General features: G+C 38.8%; 1 protein-coding gene and 1 non-coding gene across 4 annotated transcripts in view; both read left to right on the forward strand.

Annotated features, from left to right (window-relative positions):
* The window catches only part of Rbpj (recombination signal binding protein for immunoglobulin kappa J region), an 86,638-nt gene that overhangs the window by 16,308 nt on the left and 50,725 nt on the right, over nucleotides 1-19,605 (forward strand). The window contains exon 2 of one of the 3 annotated variants that reach the window (XM_029565542.1): nucleotides 11,017-11,199. The exons of the other annotated variants lie outside the window; for them this stretch is intronic. Within the exon in view, the coding sequence (XP_029421402.1) occupies nucleotides 11,183-11,199 (17 nt within the window). The 5' untranslated portion in view covers nucleotides 11,017-11,182. The remainder of the gene's footprint in view (nucleotides 1-11,016; nucleotides 11,200-19,605) is intronic. 3 annotated transcript variants of the gene reach the window in all.
* On the forward strand, nucleotides 17,991-18,122 carry LOC115071086. Its single transcript, XR_003850201.1, has one exon. It is a non-coding gene; the product is annotated as a small nucleolar RNA SNORA51 (small nucleolar RNA).

Below are 19,605 nucleotides of genomic sequence, written 5' to 3' on the forward strand. Positions count from 1 at the left end.
TATCTCAAATATATTATTTTAATGTAAGCCATTAAGGTTATCTATAAACTTTAAGATATCTTTGTAAGCCTTGAAGCAGTTTCATAAAATGACCAATTTTCTTTTTAAAAAATTTATTTACTTTAAAAAATTTATTGAGAATTTCATATATGCATATAAGGTGTTTTGATGAAGTCCATACTCGCTTCCTCCCCTCCAACTCCTCCCATATCTCCCCATCACTTTTTTCTGACAATCAGATGTGCTTCCATTCCTTTGTCTCAGGGACAAGAACTGCCCCCCAATGAACTGTGAACACTACTGTAACATTCCCCTCTCTGAAGAGGTAACCCTAAAATCATTTAGGGATTAGATAAAAGCTCCCAAATACTTTTGACATTTTTAGCCTTTGGAACAGAGTGTGTTGCTAAGAGGCCCAGGGACATTTTGACTTTTAGCCAAGAAGCTGGCTACTTTTCTTTGGGGTCTTTTTGACCTAACTGCTTAGCCAATTCCTATCTCCTATTCTTATCATACCATCCTCTGAAGAGGTTACCCATCTTGTGGATAGGTAATTGGGCTGTAGACCACTCTGGCTTCTTTCATATGGAACAGGGATGCAGGGTGAGGCAGTTGGGGTACCCCTTCAGTGGGTCTATCTAAAAGACTCCCAAATTGTATTACCTGTAGGGTGAAAAGAAAGTCCTTGACTGTTGAATAGGAGATGTGAAGGAGAAGTAAAGACGAGTAATTAGCATTACAAGTTCTAGACAGGGAACCAGAAAAAAGTCAGAACAGGGCAAATTTCAAATGTTCATATCAGAGTCCATTAGAATTCTCGACGAGAGCTTCTGAAATCATCCCTCCATTGGGTTCCTCCTCAGTTTTCTTGTCTGCCAAGGCTGGACTTGGGAGTGATGGACTCAGGATTTGTTTTCAGGCACTTTGGTAGCTGTTGGAGTGGCTAGAATCAGTGTCAGTTCTCTCTTAAAGCCTTCAGTATGTGGAGGCAGGATCCAAACACTCTCAGGCTATCCCCTGAGTCCTCAGCCCCTATGCCCGGGGGAGACCGGAACAGGTAAGTTTTTTTGGCCAATTCTCTTAAAGATTTTCACTTAGCTCTTTACTTAGTTGGTTTTATTTTTGTTGAACAGGATTTAAAATCTTTCTGTAGTCAAGCTTTTAGCTTTCCCTTTGAGTTTTGTGTTTTACCTTTCTCACCCTAGGGTTATAAAAGCATTCTTACATGTGCTTCTTTTCTGTATGCTGGTTTACAATTTAAAAACAGATTTATCTTTTTAAATTGTTTGGGGAGATATTTTTGGTTTGTTTTGGTGACCATTACATGATAGAGACTCTAACTTTTTTTAAAATTAATAATCAAGTATACAACATTTCTGGGTCAGGACCATGTAAGAACTTATTAGAAATGCCTTCTTCTTTTTTTTTTTTTTTTTTTTTTTTTTAGCTACACCAGTCCTGTATCAGAAACAGGTCAGGTCTAGGTCAGGTCTACAGTCTGCTTCAGCATATCCTCTGAGAGTCCAAGCACTCTCTACTGTCTGCAGACCATTGTGAGAGCTCTTTGGGCAGCAAGCTTCGAGCTTGTGTGCTGGAAGCCTGTCCTATCATGCTTAGACTGAGACATTGGACTCGCCAGCTCCCTTCTCTCTCGGTTTCTCTCTCTCTTTAAAAAAAAAAAATTTGTTTTATGTGTATGAGTGTATTACCTGCACATAGGTAAGTGCACCATGTGCATGCAGTGCCCTTGGAGGTCAGAAGAGGGCGTTAGAGCCCCTGGAACTGGAGTTACAGACAGTTGTTGTACTCCATGTGGGTGCTGGGAATCGAACCCAGGTCCTCTGCAAGAGCAACCAGTGCTCTTAACCACTGAGCCATCTCTCTAGCCCCTTGATCTCTTTTTTTCTACCCTTTCTACTGAAGCAGTCTGGAGAGTGTACATGCATACTGTTGTTTTTTTTCCTTCGGACCCCACAATCTCCTTGTTCCCTATTTCTTTGCTCCCTTTTATAGTGAACCTCTGAAGAGTTCTGTCTCCAGTTATTCTTATATCATTCTCTATCAACTATACTAGTTGCCCTTTTGTCCCAATACCCAAAGTCACTCCTCAAGGTTACCAGTTCTCTCTGTTCTACTTAAGTAGTGGTCAGGTTTTTCCAGGTACTGTCTGACTTGACTTCGGCAGCAGCATTTGACACCTTGGCCCACTCCCTTCTTGTACAGATACTAAGAAAAATTACTTGTTTTACAGTGTGTGTGTGTGTGTGTGTGTGTGTGTGTGTGTGTGTGTGTGTGTTCCCTCCTTTCGTGTGCTACAACTCATTATGCAGACCTTGAACTCAGAGAGATACCTTTGCCTCTACCTCCTGAGTGTTGCCATCATGCCTAGCAGAAATTTTTAAAGGCTAGAATAGAAAGTTTAACAAAATGAGGATCCCTATCTACCCTTCCTCCAGAACCCCCCCCACTTATTTGTGAAGGTGTTAGACCATGTATTTGCCAAGTCTATAAACTATTCATATGTTTAAATTGTCATAATATATTTACTTTCTTTGTAAAGTCAGTGTTTAACTTGCTTTCAGATTATGAAACATTCGGTACCAAAGATACTTGGAAAACATTGGTTAAATAAGAAAACACAGATTATATTTAGCTAAATGTGTTATTTCTTGATTTGCGGGGGCTTCAACCCAGGGTCTTGTCCATGCTAGGCAAGCACTCTGTCATTAAGCTGTGTCTTAGCTCCTCTCCTTTTTCTCTTTTTTTTAATAGTAATTTTTTTTCATTAAGTTTTGTGCATTCTTCCTAGAGGTTAAAGAGTTTAAACTCTAGGTAATATGTGATCTTTAATTATGTGGGACATGTTTTCAGGAGAATTTTTAAATTCTTTATAAAAGTAACAATTTTTGTGAGTTGTTAACCATACTTTTAGATAGAAAAGCATTCCCAGTGAGTTGTTTCTGATTCATTATCAAATTTTAGGAGAGCAGATGTAGCCTGCCAGTGAGAATAATTAGCTAGAAAATATTAAAGGTGGTAAAAGTCGCTTTGTGTGATGTTTAACCTTAATTTCTTGGCCAGTTTATATGGATAATTAACATTTTGGAGTGGTAAAATTTCTTTTCTTCTCGAGCTTTTGTGGTTGTCATTGATGACTGTAACTACCAGGGAAGTTAGACAGATGGCTTTCCTGCTGTGGAGGCTAGCACTGCCTGCTGAACTTTTTATTCATTCATTCATTCATTCATTCATTCATTCGGTCTGGAACTCACAGGGTCTCCCTGTAGCATCAGGCTGGCCTTGATCTCACAGAGATCCACCTGCCTCTGCCTTCCAAGTGCTGGGACTAACGGCATGCACCACCATGCCCAGCTTGAACTTTATGTTTAGGTTAGATGGTTTCCCAGTCGTACCAAGTCAGGGTGCTTTGGAATGGTCATACTTGGTGACAGAATCATACTTAGATGACTTCAGGAACTTAGTGCTTCCCAAAGTTGGAGTTGTATGTGGCTGTAATGCTCTAAGAGAAAGAAGTCCACTTTGGTCACCTAATTGCTGTATATTTTTCTTATCACTGATCCAAAGATGTTCTTTCTCAGCATTCATTTGTCTTTTTTTTGGTCTTCTTGAGACAGGGTCTCCCTGTAGCCCCAGCTGTCCTGGAACTCACTATGTAGACCAGGCTGGCCTTGAACTCACAGAGATCCGCCTGCCTCTGCCTCTTGAGTGCTGGGATTAAAGGCGTGTGCCACCATGCCCAGCTCATTTGTCTTTTTAAGGATTTTTTCCTTCCTTCCTTCAACTCCTTTCTCAACTTTTTGACTTTTATTAACCACCTGTTTTTTCTTTTAAAGATGGACCTTCCTGTGTAGTCTCAGGTGAGCCTTGAGATCGGGATCCTCCTGCCTGAGTATCCCAAGTACTGGGACTATAGGCATCGGCTTAGTCAGATGACAGCACTGGGAAGTTTATGATAGAATTACAGTAAGTTTTGTTGTGCTGGGGGAGATTTTCGGAGAATGTAGTTGTTATGCAACTGAAACCTTTTATTTAGTATTTTATTATTTTTATTTTATGTGTATGTGTGTATTGCACTCGTGTCATGCAGTGCCTGCAGAGGTCAGAAGAGGGCATCAGATCCCCTAGAACTGGAGTTACAGACAGTTGTTAGCTGCTGTGTGGGTGCTGGGATCTGAACCCAGGTCTTCTTCAAGAACATTCAGTGTTCTTAACCGTTGAGCCATCTCTCCAGCCCCTGAAACCTTTTCTTAATGATACCCAAGACCCACCCAGTGATGTTGTATTTGGTGAGAGAGGTAGAGTTTTATTTTTCTGAAAAAAAAAAAACAACTAGTGGAGCAAGTCCAAAGAATGAATGGGTTGTAGAACTCTTAAATTTTTTGTCAAGAAGGAAAACCAATTCTGATACTTCACCTGTATTTTAAAGGGGATACTGGGTAATATTTATTGGGATAAGATTGCATTGAAGTAATAAACAGTAGAGGTGTTCAGTTGGGTTTGGGAGACATTTTGGGTCAACTGACCAAGAGCTTGAGTTGAAGGCCATTTTGAGGGAGCTAGATGAAGGTATTCTATAGCCAGTTATAGATGGGGTTCTAGCTTAAGAGAGGTCAGAATTTGAAAAATAGACTTGAAGACTGTTAGGTGGTATTAGACCCAGCTTTCTTGTGGAAAGGTAGCAGAAACAGACCTGGGAAGCATCCACATTTTAAAGAAGGAGTAGAAGCTGGTAGAAGAAAACTGGTAAATAAGGGAGTAAGGACAAAAACCCCAACAGGGTGTAACGTTTCAGCAGTAAAGAGAGTTCTCGTGGAAAGAGGGACTGGTCATTGGTGTCAGGTGCTGCAAAGAGAACAGGTAAGAAGTCTAAATGTCCATTAGATTCAAAACTTCCAAGAACCTGGCAAAAACAGTTTTGGTAAACTGGTGGGACCTGTGATGTGATTTGTCTTGGATTGAGGAGTCTTAAAAAATAAAGGTGGCTTCTAAAGACTTGACTTGTTTGGTGCTTATTGGAAGAACAAATCAAGGCGAGGAAAGAATTGAACCTCCCTCCCTGCCCCCATGCCAAAGATGAACCATAGACCTGCTCATGGCGTGCTAGGTAACAAACTTAGTTACTCCCACCCCAGAACTTGTCTTTTTATTCAGTGCTCTGTCCCTCTCCCCTACAAGAGTGTCTGTCAGATGAAAGACACTCAGGAAATACTTAACTGTGGAGGGGATTGAAGTTGAGAATATATTTTCCTACAGATAGTTCCTTAGAAAATTTTCATTTCATTAGTAAAGGTGCAGTATATTAGAATATCGATCTGTACTACCAGTTTTACGGCAGATTTCTCACATGAGGTAACCTTGACTTTAAACCTTGTGGGTGAGAAAAAAAATCCTCCTCTAGAAATAATGTACTAGTTTCAGGATCATATTAGCTCTGGCTTTATATTATGCAGATCTTTTAGGGTATAATGTGTATGTAGGTGAAATTATTGTTGATTGTATGTCTTTTTAAATCACCTTGGTTATTTCTGTGATTAATATCTTGCTGTATGTGAGAATGTCTCACTGAGATGGTGACATTTTGAGGAAGAGACCTTAAGGAACTGAGGTCAGGAGGTTTTTTATGTGTTGAAAGAACATTCTAACAGAAAGAAACAGCTGATAGACCCTGAGGCAAGCAGTGGGTGCCTGGATTCCATGGTTTGTGAAGAAAGACAGGAATCAAAGGCGATTCCATGGGTTTGGGCCTGAGTAGTGGTAATTACAGGGTTGTCATCATTTGATAAGGGACAGATTTTTGAATGAGATCCTGAGGTAAGCATGTATGCCAGTGAGTGATTTGCTTTTATGGCTTCCTGGTTTTTCCTGGTGACAGACATGAAAATCTCAGCCAGTCATCCCTATAAGAAACATGGTTTTGACTAGTATTTACTTCTTAGGGAAGATACCCTAGTCATAGTTAGGAAGAAAAGAACCATCATGGAGTAACATGTTTTGTACATTAATCTTGGATTACTTGAGTAAATTACCTAAATATTTTGTTTTCATTGTACAACATAACCCACCATCCTGTGATTAAAAAGTAAATGGTGGCACTGTGCAGACCAGTACACAGTCTGACACAGGAGGCACATCTGAGAATATTAAATAGGAAAAGGGAGTTAGAGGGCTATGAAGTGAAGGCCAGTATTAACAACTGATGGGGAAAATGCAGATGTTGTTGGCCATATACTTAGATCTTCCAGGCATTATTTGAGTCAGTTGTTTGAAAATGCTTTATGTTATAAATAGTTAATACTCAGATGTGAATTGCACATGTGAAGGTCAGAGGTTGACTTTGGGTGTCTTCCTCTGTTGCTCTCCACCTTGTTTTTTTGAGATAAGGTCTCTCACTGAACCTAGAGTTTGCCATTTCAGCTAATCTGGCTGGCCAACAAGACTCCAGAATCCTCCTGCTTGTGCCTCCGCCAGTGCTGGGGGTTGCAGACATGGGACACTGAACTGAACTCTGGTTTGTCTAGGGTCACAGTAAATTAATATTCATCTATCTATCTGAGTTATTTTAAATTTAGAGTAGTATTGATCTCTATTCCTGAATTTGTGTTCTTATTTTAATGCACATTGATTATTTTCTTTGTAGGATTGGATTTTACCTCACTCTCTTAGTCTGCTCCGGCTGTCATAGCAAAACACCATGAACTGAGTGGTCTACAACCAACAGAAACAAACTTGTCAATTACAAAGGCTAGGAAGCCTGGAGTCAAGGAGCTTGCAGATCCAGTGTGTCCCGTGAAGGCTGTTTCTGATTTAGAGCCATGCCTACAGTGAAAAGTCTCTAGGGCCTCTCTTTGTAAGCATACTAATCCCATTCATGAGAGCTCTATCCTCAGGATTTAACTACCCCTCAACCCCTACCCCCACACCACTCCCCACTGCCTTGTGGGTTTGTGGGTTAGGATTAAAGTGAATGCATTTTGAAGAAACATTCAGTTTTAAGGAAACATTCAGACAAGAGCACTGGCAGCATTAAAACAAAAAACTGAATAAAACCAAACAAAAAACTTCTCCCAGGCGAGTTAGACCATGGTGAGTCGTGAGGATTGTTTTACCTAATTCACACAGAAGTCTACTATAGTATCATGTGTCTGTAACAAACCTAGAGTTCTAGTAAAGTTACACAATGAAAGTAACAAGCCTTATGAGAGAAAAAGAATTGGAGCAAACTATTCAAAATCCATGCAACTCTTGACTCATTGACTAGCTAAAAATTCATGACAATCCTAGTGAAAAAGAGTGGCATTTGTACATTGTATTAGAGTCAAATCTTCAGACTTCATCTCTACTTTTCTCCTTGGTCATGGACGGGTACTGATTCTAAGAGGCTCTTTTCATTAAACTAAAAACTAGTGCTGGGAGTATAGGTCAGTGGTAGAGTGCTTATTTAACATGAAGCCTGGATTCAGCCCCAGCGCTGAAAAAGAAAAATTAGGACGTTATCTCATATCCATGTACAGTCAAGTAACGGTGCCAGGTTCCTTGGGACTGGCTTATTTTTCTACTCACTGCAGTATCTTCAAGGTTCATCCATGTTTGTAGTCTGCAACAATGATCGTCATTTAAAGGTCAAAAGGTATTCCTTTGTATGTATGTGCTGCTGTTTTTAATCCTTTCATCTTTTGTGCAGACTTGGTTGTGTATACTCATGAAGAAACTTGAGTGATCTGAGTCTTATCAAATGGGGGGATGGGTTTGCCATTGAGGTAAATAATGGTGTCAGTTTGAGACTCTTAAATCTTAAAGAACCCTCTGACTAGACGTTAGTAATGTAAGTTAAAGTGAAAATAATGAAGTGAGAAAAGGTGTCAGGGAAGTCCCTTTCTCTTTGAAATTTGTTGCTATCTAGAAGTCACACTCACTTTCAGAGTTCTCTGTGGTCAGTATTCAGCAGTTAAACTTGGACCTAACAGCTGAAATTTTGATTTCTGTTAATGTATTCTAATGGCCTTCCATCTTAGAAAATGAAGTTTTGAGACTTGTGATAAGCTTTTTCTTGCTATTCTTTTGCTGTTAGTGCGTACTCATGAAATGCTGCAGAACCGAACTTTTCTGAGAGCTGGCATTGAAAAGCATGAAGAGAATACAAAGTATGTGTGAGGCGAGATAGTGGGAAACTAAAAAAGCTCCGAAGCTGTCCTTGGAGAAGCAGTCCCTGAAGACTCTTAAAGTAGTTCTTCCCACCTCAGCTCTTCAGTTTATTTCTTTTTCTCGGCCTCATCTATCTCGTCTTAGAAAAATAAGCTAATAAAATTAAGTTGATCATTTAAATGAGAAATTTAGCTTGTGGGAAACATTCCATAAATGTTAGTGTTGGATTTATTTCTGATCTGTAGTTTGAGAAGGGTATTTTTGATTACTGCTTTAAGTGAAATTTCCTTTATTATTTTACTTATTTGAATATGGAATAATATTAAAACAGCCTGTAGAATATAGTGGAAAATCAGTCAGTCCCAAAATGTGTGGGATTTCTCCTTACCAGCAAGTAATCAGCTCTGTCACAGACACCAGCTGAGCATCCTATCTTCCAATTAATTTAATTTTGAAGGTAGTACCAGCCAAGCCTGGTGGTGTAGGCCTGTAATCCCAGCAGTTTAGGAGGCTGAGGTATAAAGTTTTAAGTTCAAGTCTTGCCTGGGCTACAGAGTGAGTTTTAGTATTTCAGGAAACTACAGGAGTCATGAGAGTTATAAGGAGGAAACCATGGGCAAAAACCAGAAAGTATTTATCATAATATCTGACTTATGAAATTCCCCAAGTATTTCTAATTTTCCTTTTTAAAGCCCTAGGTATAGATGACAAAGGATAAATAACTAAAAATATCAAAATTATTGAGGCACTTGATAATAATTGCTTCGTCTGAGCAGTTTTATAAAACCCATCTATAAGCAAGAACTGGCCAACTGCAAACAAAGCCACCTTGTACTCTCCAGTCAGTTTTGATACACTGTATTGAGTTCGTTAGAATAACTGAGCATAATATAATTTATTATGTACGCTCCCTGCCTACAGCTTTGCTCCAGTGTGTCAGCAAATCTTGTTAGATGTGTCTTAACACATACAAAAGAAACTCGCCCTGTTTCTGTCCTGGTGGAAGCCTGTATCTTCAACCTGTGTTGTTAAACTAGCCTCTTAACCTGTCTCTCCTGTTTCTTCCTTTGCATCGAATCTTTCTCAACACGGCAGCCACAATCATCTTGATCTAGTTAGATCTTGATGTTGTTCTGTTCACAATGTGCAGTGAAAAGTCCAAGGCCTACAATATCTGTGGCATCCCCTAGAACATGCATGCATTTGTGTTCAAACTTAGTCTGTGTGTCTCTCTCAAATACTTCCATAGCCTCTCATCTCCCAGTCCTCTGTTCACCACCCTGTCCTACAGTCGCTGTTCAGCTACGCTGATCTTGTTGCTCAAACATGTTTTTGCTTCAGGGCACTTGAACATTTGCCAGCTCCTTCAGATTTTCCTAACTCAGAATATCACCTTATTGAGAGCCTGCTTAATGCTCTCATCTTCACCTGTCCTTTCACTCTGTTTTGCCGTAGGATTCACTACTGCCTCACATTCTAGTTGCAATAGAAGCTGGAAGCTAAGGATTGTGGTCTGACATACACATAAGGTGTCCTCATGTTTGAAGGGCTCGCACAGGCGTGCAGTTCTCTTGAACTCCTGAATTTATCAAGACAGAATGAGCTAAAGCCAGGGTTTAGATGCAAAAAACATTTGCATCATTAGGCAGATATTTTGGTTTTAGAATTGTGACATTATCAGAAACCTGAATCTAATTGGTGCCGTCAGAGTCAATAAATGTTTATGGTCAGTCACTGGTGGACAGAGCTTCAGACACTGTCGTAGACGCTTTCTTGTGACTCATTAGAGTTTGTTGCTGGCATTTCTATACAGAATTGTAGTTTTTGTCCCATCAGAAATCACACATCTAGTAAATCCTAACCTATAACTCTTAAGTTTAGAGCTTGATGACCATATTCTTTTCAATCAGGAAAGCTTCACTTTCCTTAGCCCAGATTCTAGCCCTGCTCCATTCTTTGTGTGTTAACCTCTTCAGCAGCTAGTTCCTGAGCCCAGATTGTACCCATTTTCTTTGGAAGTTTCTTTTTGTGCCTTAGCTTTATTAAATTTCCTGATCTGCATCCTAAACTAACTTTAATTGCTTTCTGACAGTAAATGTATGTATTCATTGATAAGTAATCAAACCCAAGTATTCTTTTTGTATTAGACTTGTGACAAAGACTGTGTGTACATGAATTTATTATTGTATCTTAATGTTTTCTATAAGAAATGTTGAACAGGGTGAGAAAGAGGGAAGGTGCCTGTCAAGGCAGTTGTGGAGCAGCAGTGAGGAAAGCAGGCTTTCCTTAGCTCTTACAGTACAGTGGTTAACACACAAGCAGACAAATTATTTTTCATCTACTCAGTTCTGACACTACCTATCCAGAGAGAGCATTAGACCACAGGATAAAGGATACAGTGCTGAAGACAGCTCCCTCCCCTTCAGATGCCAGACACAAGCTCTGGTTTGTTTGCTTGTGTTTCTGATAGGCAGGCTGTAAACCAGAGCTCCCGCAGTCCTCTCCTGTTAGTGTGCTAGAGCATCTTACAGGATTGTGGGCAACACTAAATTTGTGTTCACTGGTTTAATAAAAGGATAGTATAAGGGTACTAATGAACAAAGGCTACTAATGAAGAGATAGAATAGGGTAAGGGATGGAAGAAGCAGTGAGACATGGGTTTGTGGAGCTATAGGAGAAAGATCTCTGTAAAGCAAGGGCTGGCACTTGAACTTTTCATCCATCAAAATGACTGTGACATAGTAGTGGCAGTGGACTGCTTGCTTTTCTTGGCTGTGGCAGCAATTAACACGGTGTACTAGTGCCTTAACAGACCAACACTTAAGTCCTTATTTTTTTGTTTTTGTTTTTAAGTCATTGAAATTATGAGACTATCATTCACATGGAAGCATTATAGTTCTTCGGAACCATTATGATCTCAAAAGGAAAGGAGAATGATACAAATAAACGGGCTGAGGTGTTTTGAGGTTCATCGAAGTGTTCCAGGCTGTGACTTACCTTAACATGTTCTTGAAGTACCATGGCGTGGATTAAAAGGTATGCTTTAGAAATCTCTCAGTGACCCCACTCATTTATAGAATCAACACAATTCTGTTATTTTTGCATATTTTAAGATACTTTCATATTTAGGTTGCTTATGTGGATTTTTAAAAATCACAAGCTTTTATGACTGAATCCCCCCCCCCCCGACATAAGTTTATGGGAAATGCAAGGATACATGCTTTCCTTGGGTTTTAATTATAAAGAGCTATAATTTCTTCTTTGACTAGCTTAGAGATTAGGCATTTATCTTGATTATCTTTATGGTTCGTATCACAGACTAGTTCTCTATAGTGCCATCATTTCATGGTAGCCAGAATAGGAAAGAGTTGGGGGTAAATTCTTCATTTAGGGCATTAATGTGACCAAACAAAATGTCTTCAGCCCATTTATAGGACAATGTCTTGTGAAAAATTGCAGTTAGAGGCAAATGAGTGATTTTTTAAAAAAATTAATATTGTGACTTCACTATATATATGCAGCTAATCATGTGTTTCTAATTACTTGTGGTTTTCAGGAGTGGTAATTCTCGGCTTTATGATACCGACTTAGTCACCAAAAATCTTAATGGCTTTTGTGTTCATAAAATTTTACTTGCATGATGTAAAAATTATGTCATTTAAAATCTTGGAAACCTAATTTTTGGTCTGAGGTTGCTATTTAATTTTTGTACAGTAGAAGTGAACCAATTCAGGAACAGTATACTGAATTTGTTAATGCTCTGTAAGGTTTACAATTTCTTACCTTTTACGAAGTGAAGGGAAGTGTGTTGACTGGACGATAGAGGTGTGAGTCGTAGATAATAGGTTGAATAGAGGCACATTCATATAGGCCACAATTTTAATCAGACTGTCTTATACTGGGAATCTTTGGCATGTTGATAGCTAAGTTATTAATGGAATTTAGTTGTTAAAGCCAGGACAAAAGTGTTTTATATTAAAATCTAGTCCATAATAACAGTGATCAAATCATGTTCTGCTGTATTAGCAGAGCACTTCAACCCAGAATTTCATGTCTGATGGCAAACAGTAACCGTCTGCCTCCAAAAAAGATGCTTTCTAACATAACATGTTCAAGATGGTTTTCAGTACGTTGTTTACAAAACCAGTTTCTCCATGAAACTTGGTACTTCAAGTTTAAATTTTATTTCCGGGTTGCTCTCGGGCCTCCATTTGCTTTATTTGAAGTCCAGAGAGAATTTTAGTGCACTGCCAAAGTTGGCAATTTTTATTCTTGTTGGAAGAGTGAAGTTATGAACTTCAGTCAGTTGACATAGATATCACACGTGGTTCTTTTGTTGTTATCGTAACAGATTGTGAGAATAGCCTGGAAAATATAAATTTATATGTTAATTTATATAACTGTGCAGTATGATTTATATATTTGATAATCTAGATGATTATATGCAGGGTTGGGCATATAGGAACCCATAATGGTAGATTGACAGTAATTATGATTATTCAGTGTGAAATCGGGACTCTTGGGGTACCATTTCCTTTCCTAGCCTGACTCTTAACACTTTCTGCTGTGATTTTCTTAGTGCAAAGTAGACCGTCATTGATTGGTGTTTTTAGTTTGAGCTTTTTCCCCTCCTCAGTGAAAGTTGACTCTTTGCTAGGGTAACTCTTAAAGTTGTGTTTTTCAAATTGTGAGTTTCGGCCCAATCATTAGTGGGTCAAAATGGTCAGTTTAATAAGTTATGGACATCATTAAAAAAAAGTCTTATAGTAAGAAAAAAAATCTACTGAATAAAGAAAAGGATGTATTATTTTATTTCTTAAATTGTGTTTCAATAATTTTTTTTTTTTTTTTTGGCCTTTTTGAGACAAAAAAGGGTCTTCCTGTAGCCCCAGCTGTCCTGGAACTCACTATGTAGACCAGGCTGGCCTTGAACTCACAGAGATCCACCTGCCTCTGCCTCCCTACTGCTGGGATTAAAGGTCAAAATAGAGAAAACACATACACCCTTAAGTAGCTATTGATTGGGTCTATTTATTTCTTTACCTACCTTTTCTTTCTTTCTTTCTTTCTTTCTTTCTTTCTTTCTTTCTTTCTTTCTTTCTTTCTTTCTTTCTTTCTTTCTCTCTCTCTCTCTCTCTCTCTCTCTTTCTTTCTTCTTTTCTTTCTTGCCTTAGGCATATTCCTTCTGTAGTCATCAAGTTCCTTTAGAGTGGTATTAGTTTTACATTGTCCTGCCTTGCTGGAAAGAACTGACCAGAGCAGTTACTTGTGGCTTCTAATATACCATACCCTCTGTCTCACCTGCATGGATCCCTCCTATTCTTTTTATATAAGGAAATCAGGAAAGTTATTATAGGAGTATATACGGAGCAGAAGGGAATAGGAAAACAGTCCAGCAGCGGCTCTTGATGGTGTCAGCCCCAGCTATTTTACCAGGTCATGTTATGCCATATCCTTCCCTGTATCATGCATTGTGGAGTTTATCAACTCATAGATCAGTGTTTTCAGATTTCCAGCAATAACGCATTCTAGAGATAGTATGAAGCAGAAAAAGAATCAAATGGAAATGTCATAAATGTATGCCCCAGTCTTGTAAATCCCAGTTTGCCAAGTTGATGTCAACCCTCTGACTTTCAGGTATCATATAGGAATTACCAAATCCACCATTTCTCATCTCTGATGGAAGGGAATAGTTAATTTATAAAACCCAGTTTTAGTTGCTTTATTTTTTTCTACACTATTGTTTATCCTGATAAATATTTAAAGATTCATCATTATAAGACATTTGTAATATTTACTACTTGTGATTTGCTTTCGCTTTGCATTTATGAATTAAAAAATCAGAGGGAAGCTCACTATTTTTTATTGTAATATATTAGGACTCATTTATTTAATAAATATTTTATTCAAAAGGTAAATTTTTTTAAAGGAATGCAGTATTAAGCTAGGTGTGGTGGCCCATGCCTTTAATTCCAGCACTCTGGGAGGCAGAGGCAGGCGGATCTCTGTAAGTTCAAGGCCAGCCTGGTCTCCATGCAAATCCAGGCCAGCTGTGGCTACAAAGAGACCCTGTATCAGAAAAAAATAAAATAAAGTTAAAAAAAAGAATGCAGTCTTATAAATATTTAAATGTTAGAAATTCTGTTTTTGCAAAGATTTATGTGATAATAACAGTTTTCTAAGATTAGTACCTGTGCCTACCACAGCGTCCTCATAACAGCAGGTTTGCTTTGTAAGTCTTTGCTTTGTAAATCTGTTGAGGACGGTCATAGAATTTTTGGTGAATATTTTTAAACAAATAAAGCTTCAGAGTAGGACACTATCAGCATAGATACATTTTAAGATAGTATCTGAAATATAATTTTTACTGCCTAGAAAACAGAGGGTGATGACTTCTGGTATTGATAAATTCTTTCATGGCAATGAAATTTGTGCATTTATTTTCTATACTTGGAAGTTTAGAAAAGGAAGGATTCTTTGCCCGAAGAGGAGGGCAGAAGATAATAAGCATAATTCATCTTTCTCTGCAAATTCTTAGAGATGTACTTAAAAGTCATAGTTCGTTCTCTGAGTTATGTACAATATACTCCTTAGAAACCATGTTTTGAAATTGTAGAAGACAAAGTAATAACCTTCCAGTCACTGGGTTAACTGCCCTGCTAATGGTGGTGGGTATAGAATGCTGGCCTCTGAGCATAATAGCCATCATCTTCATCAGAACAGCTGTGACTTCTTTTCAAGAGACCCTCCAGACAGAGCTTGTTGGTGTTCCCCCAGAAAAGAAGGGGACAAGGAAGGTCATTTGAGAGCCCTGCAACTTTGTCTTGTTCTTCGTTTCCAGCTGTTTGTAATTCTGCCCATTGGTTTGCCATGGGTTAGATTTGGTGGACTCATACTTGGTCTGTCCTTGTTACCCTTTTTGGTGGGAGTAGATGCTTATTCCTGTCTCTAAAAGTTCACACAGCAGTTGTTTGAACTTACGTGTGTAGACATACATTGTTGTAGGGAGGCAATGAATGAGAGAATGTTGATTTGGGGTATGGAAGAACGTAATTCCTTTATTCTGTTACTTGTTCCCCAGATCCCCCTCACCTCCCAACTCTCCTTTGTCTCCAGATGGCTTCTTTCTTCCTACTCTTTTCAGTAGCATTGCTTAGCTTTTCATCACGTAATAGGGTTGACTCTTTCTTACATTCATCCATGTTTACCCACTTGGAACTTTACCCTGTCCCACCTCAAGCTGGTTGAACTGTTGGGAGCTATGATATTTTTTTTCTTCTTGAGTGCACCATAGCAGCTTGTCTATTCTTTGGGTGAATTTTTCCCTCCTAGCATGGAGTTAAGAAGGAAAATAAACTACAGTCTAGCTTAGTGGGTTCAGAGGCCAGAGCCAGCAACAGAACTCCATCTCTTGGTTAAGAGTATATCCTAAGTTAAGGCATTTGCTACTAGATAAGATCTCAGAATCACTCTTTAAAACAAGAATTGGCTTTCTTGGGACTTTTTAAAAACATGTTTTAGATTCTGAAGATAACAAAATTTTAAGTGTTCTGAGTGATGATACTGTTGTCACTAAGTATGGTCACATGTTTATACTGCATTTCTTTGAGGAAATAGTACTATTCTAGATGTCTGTGGGATGTGAGATAGCTCAAAAAAAGTACGTCTACTCCTCTTAAGTGTGGACCTCAGAATTTGTCAGTACCTGTAAGGAAAATCAGGGAACTAGAAAACCTGAAGCTTTTTTGAAATATCCAATGAAGCCACTTTTTTGTATATTGCAGAACTGCTCAGACACTAGGATGTAGTTGGGGAAGGTGTGCATCATTCTTCACAGTGCCAGACTTACCACAGCATGAGGCACACAGTTGTCATTAGTGATGTAGTCAGATTCTCATACACAGCCAGTGATTGAGGCTGTGAGGGTCTACTAGCCTATTAGGGGAGCTACAAAGATCATGTGACATTTAGTGACCTCGTGTCAACAGCTATCATGTAATATGTAATCTTCAAAAATAGTAACTGTAAGCATGCAGCAGGGGAAGATAGTGGCTAGGGAGCACACAGGTGCCTCTTTTTCCTCTTCATGGTTGCTGTAAGGACTCCTGGGACAGAACTGCAGAGTCAGAAACAAGGCTAGAATGCTTTAGTATTTACTTGGCAGTGTCACAACAGTGGCGCAAAACGTGATGGTAACAGTTAACAATTAAATTAAACAGATACATGTTAATTTACTTTTATTAAGGCTGCTGTGTTGGGGCTGGTGACATGGCTCAGTGGTTAAGAGCACTGGCTACTCTAGCAGAGAATCAAGTTCAGTTCCTAGCACCCACATGACAGCTAACAACTGTCTGTAACTCCAGTTCCAGGGGACCAGACACCCTTTTGGTCTCTGTGGACATTGCACACATGGGTACATTTACATACATGCAGGTAAAACACTCATACACATAATTTTTTTTTTTTTAATTTCTTTTAAAGACTGCCATGTTGAAATTCTCATTGAAAACCTGCAGGTGAGAAATTCTAGCCTCCATCAGAGACAAGATGGAGGCAGGCAGCATCTATAAATATCTATAGCAAGAATGAGTTGGGCAGTAAGAGCCATAGAAAACATTAACATTTGAAAAGCACACTAGCTCCTTCCCCATTCTGTCCCCTGATTCTCTGACTTACTCTTTACGCCATTAACAGATTTTATTTTGTTGATTCTTATAGCCCTGTCCCCTGGTAAGTATCTACCTAATGAATACATTTTAATGAATACATTTCTGATGACACTTTATTTTTTTTGGTCTTTTTGAGACAGGGTTTCCCTGTAGCCCCAGCTGTCCTGGAACTCACTATGTAGACCAGGCTGGCCTTGAATTCCCAGAGATCCCCCTGCCTCTGCCTCCCAAGTGCTGGGATTAAAGGCATGCGCCACCACGCCCTGGACACTATTTTTTAAGATATGCATTTGTCCTGTCATTGGATAATAGGCTGTATTTTTACTGGCCTCTTGATTTATGAATAGAATGACCTGGTAGGTATACAGAGACAATCTTATTTTGAAACAATCTTAATCTCTATGGGTTCGTCATCACTGAATTCTTGTGACTGGGATACTGATATGTCTAAGGTTGTGAAGTCTTTGGTCTCAGTGTACTGATACTCATCCTTGCCAGGTTATTTTACATTTATTAGTTCATGCTTTGCAATAGTGCTCCACCATTCTCATCTCGTAGACTTGGAAACAGAAGTTAAAGAGTAACTGAAAGTACCAGGAAGGCTTGGACTTTGGGGAAGCAAAACTTGGAAGTAGTTTACTTAATAGTTGTAGATTTTTCTCACAGTGTATAGATAGCCAAATATGCAATTGTTTATAAGGAAAGATTGAATGTGATCTATGCTCATATCCCAGAGAAGAAAAACTGTATTCCAACTAAAGCATTTCCATTTTTGGCCCTTTTATGGCCACTAGATTCTCTATTACTCTTTCGTTTCCCTTTCATTTGGTGTCTTTGACACTCCCCCAAGCAGTCTTTTTCTCCTCTGTCTTTGTCACTTGGCTCCAGTGTTCTGTCTCCTTTGCCCCCCGTCCTCTTTGTTCTCCCAAATTTTTCCCCTCCTCATTACTTGTGACTTGAAGAAACAAAAGAATTTGCTCTGCATAAGGCCAATTTCTGAGTTGCAGAACCAAGCAGGTCAAATGGCAAGTGAGTAGACCAGCAAGAGTCAATCAGAAGGATGCTATGAAAATAGCATAAATCTTGGGTCCTAGGAGGTTGTCCAAATTTAAAAGAGCTGACCCAGAACAAAAAGGGTTTATTTCAAAATAGCTTGTTGGCTTCCTGGTACTTACTTTACCACAGAGTGTTTTTCCACTGACTGTATAGAAAAAGGAGGCAGAGAACCCACCTCATTTATACCTCATCTGAGGCTTTGTGCCTGGTCTGTATTTGAATAGGAGAACATGAGTGGGCTAGGGCTTCTTGAGGGTAATGGCCTAGACTAATTAATTTTTGAGCTTCACCAGAATTGAGCCAAGGTACTAGTGAATGTCTTAGTCCATTTTTAATGTTTTAACATTTTATGTATTTCAGTCAGTTTAATGTGACTACAAGCTTGTAATATTGTTAGTTTGCCTCTTTGTACACATCTTCATAAAAGCAGGCAGGTATGATCCAAGATGCCTTTAGTGCACGTGGAGTTCATTGTGAAAACAGTTTGGCATTTTCTTCATTCCTCAGATGCACTTTGGCAATAAGCCATTCTTTAAGCTCTGAATTGTGGTTAGGGCCTCTTCTTCAGCATGGGATTTGTCTTTACCACAAATGTAGATTTGTCCATTAATCATGTGGCACACGATGACAGAAAGCATAATCAGTTACAACTTAAAAGAACCAATATTGTTTGGTGTAAGCTCAAGAAGTCTTTTTTCATGCAGTGATGTCACAGGGAAGGTTTAGAAATCTCTTCAGGACTTTGGTTCTCATCATTTTTGTTTCACTTTATTGTATTTTCTCATAATTCATATGTAAGGTATTCATAATGTCCTCAAAATGCCTTAAAAAATTGGGAATTGCTGTTCCCCTCCCTGTTCCATAGGGGCAGGCTTCTTTGTTGAAATAGCTTAAACTCTTCATATATTTGCATAATAGTCTTTTCTCTGCATTAGACCTATAGCTGTCTACTTATGTTAGCTATGCCCTGGTGTATGTATGTTATTTAAAAACCATTCCGAATTCAAATAGAAATTCCCTTCTACTTACAAAAGGGATGCTGGGGGCTGGAGAGATGATTCAGTGGTTAAGAATGATTGTTGCTTTTACAGAACATAGATAGACACATAGATCCTATCTTAAAACAACATATATATGTATAGAGATAGATACATATATAGAGATAGATAGATGATAGATAGATAGATAGAAAGAAAGAGATATAAAAGGGATACCTCCTGATAAGCCCATGTAGATTGAAAACATCCTACGCCAAAAGTGCATTTTATATACCCCTCCTGCTTCTCAGCATAGCATACCAGAACATTACATAGCATATGATGCTTAGTTTCATGACCTCCTGGCTGACTGGGAATTGCTGCTTACTGCTGTCACCTAGCATCTCAAGAGAATACTCTCCAGCCCCTAGTGTCCTTTATAAATTGAGTGTAAAAATTAATGTCCTGGGGCTGGAGAGATGGCTCAGCAGGTAAAAACACTGGCTGTTCTTGGCAGAAGACCCGAGTTCGAATCCCAGAACCCACATGGCAGCTACCAACTGTCTGTAACTCTAGTTCCAGGGGATTCGACAGCCTCTTCTGTCCTCCGTGGGCATTGTACTACACTGGTGCTCTTACCTACATGCAGGTAGTACACGCATACACATAAAATAAAAATAATAAATAAAATTTTTTTATAAAATAAAAATAAAATAATACTTTCTGTATTCTGGATAAAG

This window comes from Nannospalax galili, unplaced genomic scaffold (genome assembly GCF_000622305.1).
Source record: "Nannospalax galili isolate Female #2095 unplaced genomic scaffold, S.galili_v1.0 scaffold777, whole genome shotgun sequence".
Taxonomy (NCBI): Eukaryota; Metazoa; Chordata; class Mammalia; order Rodentia; family Spalacidae; genus Nannospalax; species Nannospalax galili.